This window comes from Eremomyces bilateralis (assembly GCF_010015585.1).
Source record: "Eremomyces bilateralis CBS 781.70 unplaced genomic scaffold P152scaffold_3, whole genome shotgun sequence".
Lineage (NCBI taxonomy): Eukaryota > Fungi > Ascomycota > Dothideomycetes > Eremomycetales > Eremomycetaceae > Eremomyces > Eremomyces bilateralis.
The window spans coordinates 1275215-1286439 of NW_022985069.1; the positions used below are offsets into that span (position 1 = coordinate 1275215).

The 11225-nt window shown below is 49.9% G+C and overlaps 5 protein-coding genes and 1 non-coding gene across 6 annotated transcripts; 4 read left to right on the top strand and 2 right to left on the bottom strand.

Annotated features, from left to right (window-relative positions):
• Positions 1-50: 50 nt before the first annotated feature.
• Positions 51-878, bottom strand: P152DRAFT_195966 (uncharacterized protein). Its single transcript, XM_033674298.1, has one exon. It carries the CDS (start codon positions 535-537, stop codon positions 106-108), a length of 432 nt encoding a protein of 143 aa, XP_033537389.1. The 5' UTR covers positions 538-878; the 3' UTR covers positions 51-105.
• A 1037-nt stretch (positions 879-1915) lies between these two features.
• Positions 1916-2718, top strand: P152DRAFT_195998 (uncharacterized protein). Its single transcript, XM_033674299.1, has one exon. The coding sequence runs from the start codon at positions 2266-2268 to the stop codon at positions 2674-2676; it is 411 nt and encodes a 136-aa protein (XP_033537390.1). The 5' UTR covers positions 1916-2265; the 3' UTR covers positions 2677-2718.
• Positions 2719-3967: 1249 nt separating this feature from the next.
• On the top strand, positions 3968-4584 carry P152DRAFT_455474 (uncharacterized protein). The gene has a single exon (XM_033678795.1). The coding sequence runs from the start codon at positions 3974-3976 to the stop codon at positions 4352-4354; it is 381 nt and encodes a 126-aa protein (XP_033537391.1). The 5' UTR covers positions 3968-3973; the 3' UTR covers positions 4355-4584.
• Positions 4585-4766: 182 nt separating this feature from the next.
• P152DRAFT_t15 lies at positions 4767-4880 on the top strand. Its single transcript has one exon. It is a non-coding gene; the product is annotated as a tRNA-Leu (tRNA).
• A 2450-nt stretch (positions 4881-7330) lies between these two features.
• On the bottom strand, positions 7331-7746 carry P152DRAFT_455477 (uncharacterized protein). The gene has a single exon (XM_033678796.1). The coding sequence runs from the start codon at positions 7589-7591 to the stop codon at positions 7343-7345; it is 249 nt and encodes an 82-aa protein (XP_033537392.1). The 5' UTR covers positions 7592-7746; the 3' UTR covers positions 7331-7342.
• Positions 7747-8494: 748 nt separating this feature from the next.
• P152DRAFT_196027 (uncharacterized protein) lies at positions 8495-8768 on the top strand. The gene has a single exon (XM_033674300.1). It carries the CDS (start codon positions 8529-8531, stop codon positions 8724-8726), a length of 198 nt encoding a protein of 65 aa, XP_033537393.1. The 5' UTR covers positions 8495-8528; the 3' UTR covers positions 8727-8768.
• The last annotated feature ends 2457 nt before the right edge of the window (positions 8769-11225 follow it).

Below are 11225 nucleotides of genomic sequence, written 5' to 3' on the forward strand. Positions count from 1 at the left end.
GTCGTTTGGTCGTGGTGATAGGCGAATTTGATGATCTTCGGCAGGCGGATGGAGATGGGGTGGTCCGGATGGTGGAGGAGCAGCAACTCGGGTTGCGCGAGGAGTTCAATTTGAAGGCGGGCAGGACGACAGTTGGTGTTTGACCGGGTGCATGCCGACGCATTTACTGGAAAGGGTATGGATGATATGTCGGGTCTGAGTTGGGTGAGGGAGTCGGGTTCGATGCGTTTGCGAGGAGCCGTGGGTGACGATGATGATCGGAAGGGAAAGGGAAGGAGACAGCGTGGGCTTTTTCCGTGTTACGGGAAGATAGCGGCGGTGAATGGAGGAAACTAAGCGTCGCCGACGACAAAGTATATGGATTCGGGATGTGCAGGAACAGTGAACAATCGTTGCCAGATGCAATTCAGTTGCGTGTACAATGAATGGGACAATAGGTGGTGGAGGTGGAGGTGGCAGTTCGAAGAATTTGAGGGTATGGAGGGGAAGAGGGACTTTCTCAGCCAGGAAATGTGAGGGAGGGAGGGGAACTTTCATCCAGCTAAAGTTCAGGGTGAAAAGGTGGGCGGGACTGGAGGGGCCTTCGGTCTTCACGTTAGTGGGAGAAGGGAGAGGGAGACAGAGGGGGAAGACGCCAACAGAGTGTCGTGGTCATCCCATCGCCGTGCGTCCCTCCGTCTCCCTCTCGCTCCCAGCACTGACTCTGGTTGTGGCCTGTGTCAGGCTGTGGCTCTCGGCGACTCGGACTGGTGAGTGTCTGTGCTGAATCGCTGACTGCTGCAGTGCTGCTTTGCTTCTGCTTTCCCGCTTCGTACAAGTAAAAGGGGGATTTGCAACCCCCCCCTAAATCACAGCGGTTGAAACGTGAAACTTACACGGGACGGTTTGTCCGGGGCAAATCCCTCAATTTCCGTCTGGTTCGATGCCCCACAGACGGGCGCTATGCCTGTTTTGATGATAATGTAATCAATAGGCGGGTGTTAAAGTTGTAACAATACGAAGGTCGACTACGGCATCCCGGGCGCATCTCATCATCTCATTTCGTTCATTTCCTCCCTCCCAAGGAAAAGTAACGTTGGTCCATCAGCGCTTCACGTTACATATCTTTGTCATTGTTTTGGATCATGGATGTGATGTGATGAGATCCAGATAGGATGCCCATTCTTCCCCAAGATCGCTATTGATATCTCCTATTGTTATCCCCGGCCTTCCTCCGTCCTGCATCATCCCTTCTTCACCCCAACCAACCCACTGTACCCCCCGCCGTGCCACCACCAATTCCACCCCCTCAGCTCGCCAGCCATGCCCCCGCGCACAACATGGCACAGGACACTCCATCTCCCCCCAAACCTGCAATCTCTCTCATTTCCGCATCATGGCCGTCTGCTTCATCAGTAGTGTTTCTGCCGGTCGACGATCCGGGCAACAACCGCCATGCGGCACCCAGCATCCTAGTTTTCTGCTCGTCAAAAGTGCCGCTCAAATTGCCCCTCCTTACATGTATCGTAGTGGAAGCGCGCGGGGCGGTTGCGGATACTTTTTTTGCGGTCCAGGGGTTGCTGTGAGGGCCGGAGATGCGCTGGCATATTGACGTCTCTTATAACGGACAGACGATCACTCATCACCCCAAGGAATCCTTCACCACGCTGGCATCGTGAACTGGGTGCGTCCGATCAATAAAAATAACTCCATCCTTCCATGCGTGTCCTCGTCCGCTCGTTCGGATACGCCTTGATACCGCAGCCCTCCTCAACCCCCCCCGACCATCTTCAGAGCTCTCCCCATGAATCGTCAACGCTGCGATCGCCCAGCAAGGAAATGCTAATTTAGCTGCTGGCCATCATGCGTTGCGCCGTCCAGGATCCAATCGATCTGTCCCAACTCCCTCGTTTTCCCACCGCCGTCCCACATCGTGTCCTGTACTCCTGCGACTGGTATCGGTGGCGGTGACAGACCGACAGGTCAATCCGAGCCAGATCGAACAGGTCTGCGTTGGGGTGAGCGTTCCGATAGGTCGCGGTCGGATGGACTGCTATGCGCGATTGCTATTGTGGGAGGGTTCAGCCACAGGATGGAAGTCATAGATAATCGATGCGAGGTGGATGTACACCGAATTTGTTGAGTGAGCCACTTGTTGTACATACTAACTACTACGCAAGGGTTGGAGAGGTCTTGGTGATTGTTCTTTGATCTTCACGTCAACTCGATACATCGAGGATGAGATCCGTGGAAAACCAATCTCCAGGACGCCCACCAAATTGACCTATGTATATCCATTATCACAGAGCCACCCATGCCTCCGTAGCACATCCCTCTCATCAGGATCCATCCCTCTCATCACGGCCTATGACCTCGCCGCAACGACCACTCATCTCCCCCTCCCATCTCGGCCCGCCCGCTCATCTCTCATTGTCCCAACCCCTCCATTTTCCCGATGCCCCAACCCACCAGTCCCCGCGCGCCCCTCCGTTCTCGACCCTCCATTCGCCAAGGGGTACGGGCCCGTCACCGAACGACTTCACGAATGACTTGAGACTTCCGCTCGATCCCGTCCTACATTGGTTTAATCATCAGGAGCAGCGGGGAGCGGAATTGCAGAATGACATAATACTAGGTATTCAAAGGCCCAAACCACGCCGCTCTTTTCTCACATCCCAAAAACCTCAATTCCCCTGACCATCGCCGCGATCATCGTAGCTTGGTGAGTCTAGCTCAGCCAGGCTTACTAGCACAATATTGTTCGGGACGGTGTCGTCACGTTAGCGGGGCTTTAAGGGGGAATCGCTGCTAGCGAGATGGTGATGATGTCTGATGATAATGCTCCGTAAAATATTGGATTTCTGCTTAGCACCGTACAACTCCAGCACACCGTACGAGCGTATCCGCCTTCCCCGGACCAACCGGGATGCACCACGGACTGGAGTCTGGAGTACCGGACTCATATGCTGGCTTCATGATAGCTTGTTTTCGACGCCAGGATGTAGGCTCTCATCCGCAAGGAAGATTTCTTCGTCGATACTCCAGACGTGCTAACGATATTGGCCGTCCGCTTCGAAATCAATTATATATAGTCATCTACATCGTCACTATTACTAAAAGCGAAAGTTCAATCCTCCATCGCGTTTAGATGGCCCGTCACACCGACGATAGGACAGCCGATACCGAGCGGCCGAGGGACCGTGGAAATCCCCACAACGTCCAGAATTCAGTTGCTAGACCACTGATGACTGACCAGATACAGAGATCCACTGAATTCCAAAATGCTGGGCAAGGAACCCATGCCAGTCGATCAATTAGGTACGAAGAGTTCGCAGTTCGCAGTTCGCGCCTTTGACCTCGCCCATTCCCCCTTACGGCGCAGTTGCGGCGATTTCGTCTCATCGGCTTCATCTTTCCTCCAATCTTGAATTCGCGGTCCATTCGCCGCACTATGCGACCCGGCCGAATGGGCACCATTTCCGCAACGACATACTTATACAGGAATACTGTGTCCTTAAATCCTGATGTGTGCATCATCAATACGAAATCTCAAGCCCTGTGCAAATTAAACAAATCGCCATGTGCTCAGCCAATTTCCGAGGCGCGGGCCTGAATGCGCTGGGTGTGGTGGCCAGTGTGCAGTGCCCGCCTTCAGCCTTGGCTACCAAACGTTCCGAGTCCCAGTCCCTCGGTCCGGTGGAAGGTTTCTAGAAGACGGAGGTTTGGGGAGTTAGGACTTAGGAGTTAGGGGCGGGATGGCGGGGCACACTACAACACGTGTGGAGGGGGAAACGTCAATAAATTTTGAGGGGACACTGCGCCTAGGTAAGTGTAAACCGCATGGTTTGTCCGTGGATAGATAGAAGTATATTTGGTCCAAGTAAACAAGTGCCGCGGGTTCGCGGAATCGGAGTTTCGAGGATGGAAAAATTGCTGAGTTTAACTTGAAGCGGCAGGTAGAGTTTCTGTTCGTACTACTGCATCTCCGACATTAATGATAGATGGAATTGTTAATAACAGGAGCTGGTTCACTGTGACGGTCGACGGCCAGCTGCAGACATTCGTTATGAGGAGTCCAATCCAATATGCTAGTCAAAACGCCGGACGCAATAGAAGAGGGTTGTCCCTCATACAAAATCTCTTCTCCCGCAATAGCAGGTTGGAAAAACTGCTAAGACAGCAGAGAAACCCAACGCCTGATCCGTACGGTAATTATGCAAGGCACAACCAGAAAACACGCTTCCATGCATGGTATGACAGGATCCGTACACTGCGGTCTGTACAGAGTAATGGCACTGCAATCAAGCGTCCGTACAACGTGCGGAAATTTGGCGGGCAAATCGCCCCGCTGGACTCATCACTATTCGACCGGTAGAAGCGAAATATGTGTGATTGGAGATGGTCGCAAGTGACACGACGTGGACGGAAATAGTTCGTAACACATAAGATGCAGGACATCGGGATGCAAGGAAATGCATCTGGATAGAAGGATACTAATAATAATAGGACCGGGTTGGTAGCTATGGCGTCCGTAATGAAAACAATAGGGATGCGAAAGCTAGTAAAGTAAGGGTTCAGTCAGAATTCTTGACTGAGCAAGACGTGAGCAAGGCATTATTGTTGGTATAGAAATGCAACTCTGAAATCTAAATCCGGAAACTGTACGGAGTAGAACCATGTTAAGATTTGGGAGGAGCTCCAGAGCTCCAGTCCCCAACCGCGGCTCCTTTTCGGCAAATTCCACATAACATTATGTACCAAATTCCCCATTTCTTTCCATAAATGCTGGCAAGGTGGCCGAGTGGTTAAGGCGTTCGACTCAAGAAATGTTTTCTTACCTGTCCTTGGCAGGTCGCATTCGAATATGGAAACATGCAAGGGTTCGAATCCCTTCCTTGCCATTTATTTTTGATTTTTTTGGAACTCTATTGTTCTCTTGATTGAGAATTCAATGTTTTGCAGGTTGAGATGGTGTTGTGTACAATATCAAACCATCGCCCCAGCTTCTCAACTTTTCATTGGTAACACACTTTGTGATCATATTGAAAGGCTCTCCCCCTCATTTCCTCTATCAGAATTAAGGGTGTCCCTGGTGGCTGTATTTTCCTGGCCATATGATAATATGAGATATCCAATATCTGCATGTTATCCGTTCTCCTGGAAGCGGCTGTCCCTCAAAATGATCTAGTCACAAAAGCAATAACCTGTTACCTATTCCAACGCAATTACACGGACTTACTCCCATAGTAGTGGTGATTGCATAATACTCAGCTGAATACAGAACCGGACCTCTCCCCCGCTCATCCTCCTATTCAGCTATTCTTCTTTCCATCCCACCTGTCGTAAACTCATGATTCATGAAACGCTCATCGATCCCAACCCTCTCACCAACCCACCACGCTGGACCCAACGCAGCCACCAACTCCCTCGCCCCGCCTGCCGGCCTCCGCGCCCTCGCGGGCTCCCCTCCGCGACCCATCAGCCCCCCTCACCCCCGCTGGTGGCCTCTCAACAACCCACTGTAATCGCATGACCGGCCACAAACACTCATTTCATTTGCCCGCCATCCCGCCCATGATTCGTGGAGCGACATTACCGTTTCCCAACCGCGTGGAACGGGCGGGGACATGAGTCGTAATAATGGGTCCCAGATAGACTTTCCCTTCTGTATCCGGAGAATAGCGGAGGATTAGGGGTGCGGATTCTGCGAAATGATGGGATGGTGGGGTGTACAGCTGGGTTCATCGGTTGAGATTTCGGAAACGTTGGAGGGGAAATGAAAGATGATGGAAAGGGGGTGGGATGAAAGTGGAGGAGGGCCCGGGATCAGCGTCCCAGAGCCGTGGAAAGGGGCGGCGAAGGCTGAGAGACGAGATGGTCGGTTGGCGAGTCATGCGGTCTGTATCCAACTTCAACTTCACACTTGAGATCATCGATAGACGACATCATTTCCCAACACGATGGCAGGGCAGTTCTTCAGCTTTACATTGAATGTTAGGAGATATGCTTGATTGTCTGTTCTGTCTATCTGCATATCTGACTTTAGAGTGATAAATAAGACAACTCTATTGATTGCCTGGTCAAGGGCTTCCCGCAAACAATCCGAACCGTCATAGAAGTGCTCTCATTCATGTTCTTACATTCTCAAACGACCTTTCTAGAACCAGTTCCACTTGATGGAGTTCAATAACTCGAGCCGTATTAAATCAGCCTGTCCTCCAAAAGCAGCCAGTCGCTTCGTTCCTTGGGGGGGAGGACCGAACAATACTGTCTGGAGCTACACATGCTGGAGATTGAAACTAGTTTGATAAACCAAGTAGGTAACTACGAATTAACAAGTACATGCAACCCGTTTGTACAGCTTTGGGATATCGACCATCGTTTCTTTTGTATCTTGTCTCCTTGTCACCTCCCGATTCTTGTCCTTCGCCCTCACTGTCGTTGTTCTCGCTATCTCCCTCTTCGTCCATGGTCGGCTCGTCGAGCGGGTCGTCCGCGAAGTCTGTCGTGTAAAGACCGGAGACCGACTAACACGCCATCGCACAATGGCCAGGAATTCACTCTTCCGATCAACTAACATCGACGTTGCGGCACACCTCCTACAGTTTCTTTCTATAAAGTCTCTATCTTTAAGTCCAGCTCCAGTGTCCCTTTGAGAAAAAACAATACGCCGACGATAATACCAGCGATAGTCATATCACCGGCCACACCACCTACCGCGATTCTAGCCTTGGAAGGAGAGGTACCCCTTTTGGTGAATCGTTACCCGCTAGGGCCATTTCAGTAACGACGACGGTGGAACCACCCACGGTTACGTCGGAGGCTGTAGTGATTTCGGATGTTAGAAAGTCAAGTAGAATATTTCTGCTTCCTAAATTCTGAGTGACCGTCTTTGCGAAGAATATCCCGACAAACGTCCGGCCGCCTCCGTGTCCTGGATTTCCCGACGTTGGATAATGCCGTGAATACGCTCATCGTCCCGGAGTCGGTACTCTGAGTCCATTGCGGGCAGGTACACGTCACACGGATGATTCGGCCCCGACCAGGGTCCAATTGACGGCTCTCGAGTGCCTACACTTGCGGAAATATCGGTGCCTCCTTCGAGTACAAAGCGTTCGCGAATCGGTTTGTGAACGGTTATGCAGCGTCTCCGAACGCTACGGTGCCGAATATGGCCCAGCGGTAAAATATCAGCGCAGGCACCTTCCAGTTTCCTCCGTTGAGTACCCCAGAGTACGCGGCAGCCACCGCTGCGAGATTTCCACCTCCGACGGCACAGTTCTCGTATGGAATATGGCCGCTTGCCATGTACGCACGTGCTCCCCAGACCAAAACAGACGTAAGTAGTCCCAGAAGGATGACCTCAGTCCTTCAATAGGGTCACCCTCACATCGCATAGAAAACGGATAGATGTGTGCCACCTCGATTGGCTCGCCTGCCTTCGTAAGTACACAGTTCCTTTGGTCTCGCTCACGGCACTGACTATTATTAGCAAGAACTTAAATAGCCAATCAAGACAGACTAACCAGATCTCGCTGAGTTTTAGAGTGAGAAGGGCCCAACTGAGTATCACTAACCCCATTCCTATCGTTTCGAACCTTCCGGCCATCATCTTTGAAGAGTTTGGATCCATTTCCTCAACTCCTTTTGATCTTGCCTTTCTTCTGAGGTATGAGAAGTACCCAGCTCCTGGGTCGATTATTGAATAATGTATGCCATCCTTAATTCCCCCAAAATTCAAATCAATTCAGCTATTCTATCTGCGGCACAGCCGTCGTATTCAATGCTGTGCTCATCTCTTTCCCCGAACCAGTGATATGTTCTGCGATTTGGTCGTTGCTGAATCAGGGGAGTCGGACTCTGGCCACCCTGGCCACTGATTGGAGACGGATGACGCTATGTTCCCCGGCTTTGTCTTTCCACTCCTTCAAATGGAGAGGCATTACTGGCTTCATAGGCCGATTTCTAGCTTCTCGTTTTTGGCACTCACCCTGGCCTCTACAAGGTCTTGCATCTGTGGGTAGACCGGTGTTTCTCCACTGCTAGAGCCAATGGGTCTCGAATCCCAAATATCTATTGTCGGTGTAGAAAACTGAGGAGAACGAAGAAGCACTGGCAGTTGAGATGCAGAAATTAACTATGTAGGAGAATTATGAATGCTAGATGAAGGTGGACTGACGCGCCGTTGAACAGAATGTTCAAAACGAAATTGTCAAAGTGCAAAGCGATGGTTCTGGCCTCGTTCATGAGACACCCCCTCGTCCCGCATCAGCGCATTTCGAAGATGAGGCCATACTGATAGTATGGCAGAGTGTCTGTAAGGAGACAAAGAACCTCAATCTTGATCAGTTGAGCGCAGACGTACGTATTTCCGTAAAGAGGTAAGAGGAGGATGTCATTCATGTGTACCTAAACAGTGCTTACTCTCCCGTTCTTCCCCCTTCGGACCATCTAAGATCATACTTTTGTAAATACTACCAAGATTAGGATAGAATCGTTTCGCGGCATAAAGGATCCGAAAATTCCGCCTTCATTGCGCAATATAATGAATGGGGGATGTCGTTAGCGCTGATGGTACATCCAGTGGAAATCTTGCCTGGACGACTATCGCTATTATTATTCCTCCTATTCATCTTATCCCTCTTATTAGGGATAGATGCTTACTACCCTGTGGTACAAGATCATGTATATCTAGGTATTGCTGTGCCCCAAGAAGAAAGTCGTCGATTGAGCTTAAGAGCTCGTAGGCCCTAGGGGCTTCCCGTAACGGTGTTCGAGACCTGCTTGCTTCAGTGGCCGGTGATATAAGATTTGACGACGGTAGAATCGGAATCGGAATCGGATTTGGACTCGGCTGTGATCAATCAATCTTTCAATTGCAGTCGTGGGCTTTGCAGTACTCCGTTCTCAAGTCTTTGAGCATCCTCTCTTGCCCATCATCGATCCTAAATGTAAACTATGGCGGGTATCTCAAAAGCCAATTTAATCTGGCATGAGCGTTCAGGCTAAGTTGAGGGCCGAACAGGTGGAGTGTCAGCAAACTGAGAAGTACAAGCCTGCCTACATCCATGGCCAGATCTATTGATGCTACTCTGTCGTCCACTATTCTCTTTCTCGTCCGAGTATCGTTAGACGTTGACTGGTGGCACTGTCAGCAAAACCTAACCCTTAGCTTACGAACAGTCGACGAGTTTGTCCGCCGGTAACGTTTCTGCCCATTCCAGTTTATACACAAACATTAATACTTTCTCCTGGAGCTGTTTGGGTACGTGATGGCTTGGGCGTCTATTTCCACGCAAATGGATTGACTTGAGCTTGCTGATCTGACCAGCAGAGTCACAAAGGACTTATAGAGCTGTGAGATCCTGTAGATTCGCTAGTAGGCTTGGAGTTCGAAGGCCAAGTTCACCTGCGGTTCCAGTAGCGTGGAAGAAAGAGAAAAAGAACGAAAGGAAGTGGGATTGAGATCCTTGAATAGACGTCTAAGATTCGCGATTCGCAGCTCCATCACCTCTACATTCTCGCTAGGTTGTGGTATGGTTTCTTCCTCTGGTATGTCTGCTCCTGGAAGTAGTACGATGTCGGTGAGCAGGATGAACCGAGACTTCGCAAATCGCACAACAAGACAATCGTGAGCACTGACGAGTTCGCCCTCCACAACCTGGAGGACATCATCTCGTTAGTAGGTGCTGGGTGGTCCCGTCAAGCGTTCAGGGCAAAAATATACAAGTGGAAGCTGGAGCTCCTAAAACTTGGGCATCGAAAATATCGATATAGTGAAGGATATCAGAAAGAGTACTGAAGGCCGGATTTACGTCAATGTCATCTTCAATAGCACTTCCAACGAACAGAACGCATGAGGGTTTGGTGGACCCTGGACCCATAATGGTTGGGCCGAATGGTACTGAGGTGACTCTGAGACGCAGTTCATAATTCAAGTATACTGGAATAAACTCAGAAGGTATCTTATATGAAAACGGAAATCAAAGATGGCAGTGGATTCCATAAGTGCTATTCAGATGATCGAAGGACGTAAAATACAAGCTTTTGACTGAAGCAACAGAGTTCGGATTGAGATTGATCCCTTGAGAAGGGAAAAGTGGAAGGAAAGGAAGAACGAAAATTCTGAAAGAACATTTAAGTTCACATCGACTTAGCCATCCTCATCACGACTCGCAATTCACTAAAGTCATATGGTTACGGTGTACGTTCATCCGTTTGCTCAATGTGCCAGTCATTTTGGTCCGCATCAGGGGTCGTATTGTCCGTTTGTCAATCGGAGCTTACACAGAGCGTTGACCTGGGTTGACTTGTGGCCAAAGGACTGGAAATGGAAGAAAGACGAATATAACTAGACGGAAATGAAGGGCTCGAATTGATTGAAGTGAGAGGCCAATGGATAATGGAGACTGATGGATAGAAAGGCGGTGTCACGATGTATCATGTGAAACTGATATCTGCGTACACCTTCCAGCTTGTGACAAAGTTGACTGGGAGACTGAGAACGTGGGCAACGCAACTCAAAGAAGCGAGAATGCGAGGCGCTGAGAGAGTGTGAGAGAGGGCAGGATCTGACTGAGTGTGTAGGATAAGTAAACGACCAGTGAGAATGCCTGAGCTGTATCCACCCTCATTCTTATTCCAATCAAATCAGTGTGGTAATGACTGCAAAACAGTCGAGAGAGGAGCAGCCAACCAACAATTTGATCGTTAGGGCGTTGTCGAATGATGAGTGTATCTGAAGCGATGGACACTGAGAAAAGAACGGCTTAAGGTAGGTATGAGTGTGAAGGTAAAGGCGGTAAAGGTGATGAAGGTAAGGAAGGTAAAGAAGGAATGCTAAGGTTAGTTAAACTGAAGGTATATATCAAGTGCGAGTAGGATCGATTAAAGAACAATTCATTTGGCGTAGCAAGGTCCCTCCCTCTCTGCTGAAAAACTAATATGCGCAGGTTAGAAGGGATCCCGTAACATAGAGATTGTAATTATATGCGGACAGGATCGAGTCGATTCCGCAAGATATCCATCATGAATCTCATAGGAAAGCATAAACCTTGTCCGAACCAGTCGCAGAGCAGCGCACGCCTTTGAAAATGCCGTCAAATGAAGCATCGAATCATCCAGTAGTCATAACGGTCGTCCCCCCTCACTTCCTTCTCTTCATTTCTTCAAATAGTCCGACAAACTCCTGCTCCTCCGCCCCTTACTCCGACTCCGACTCCGATCCCTCCCCCTCTCATCATCTC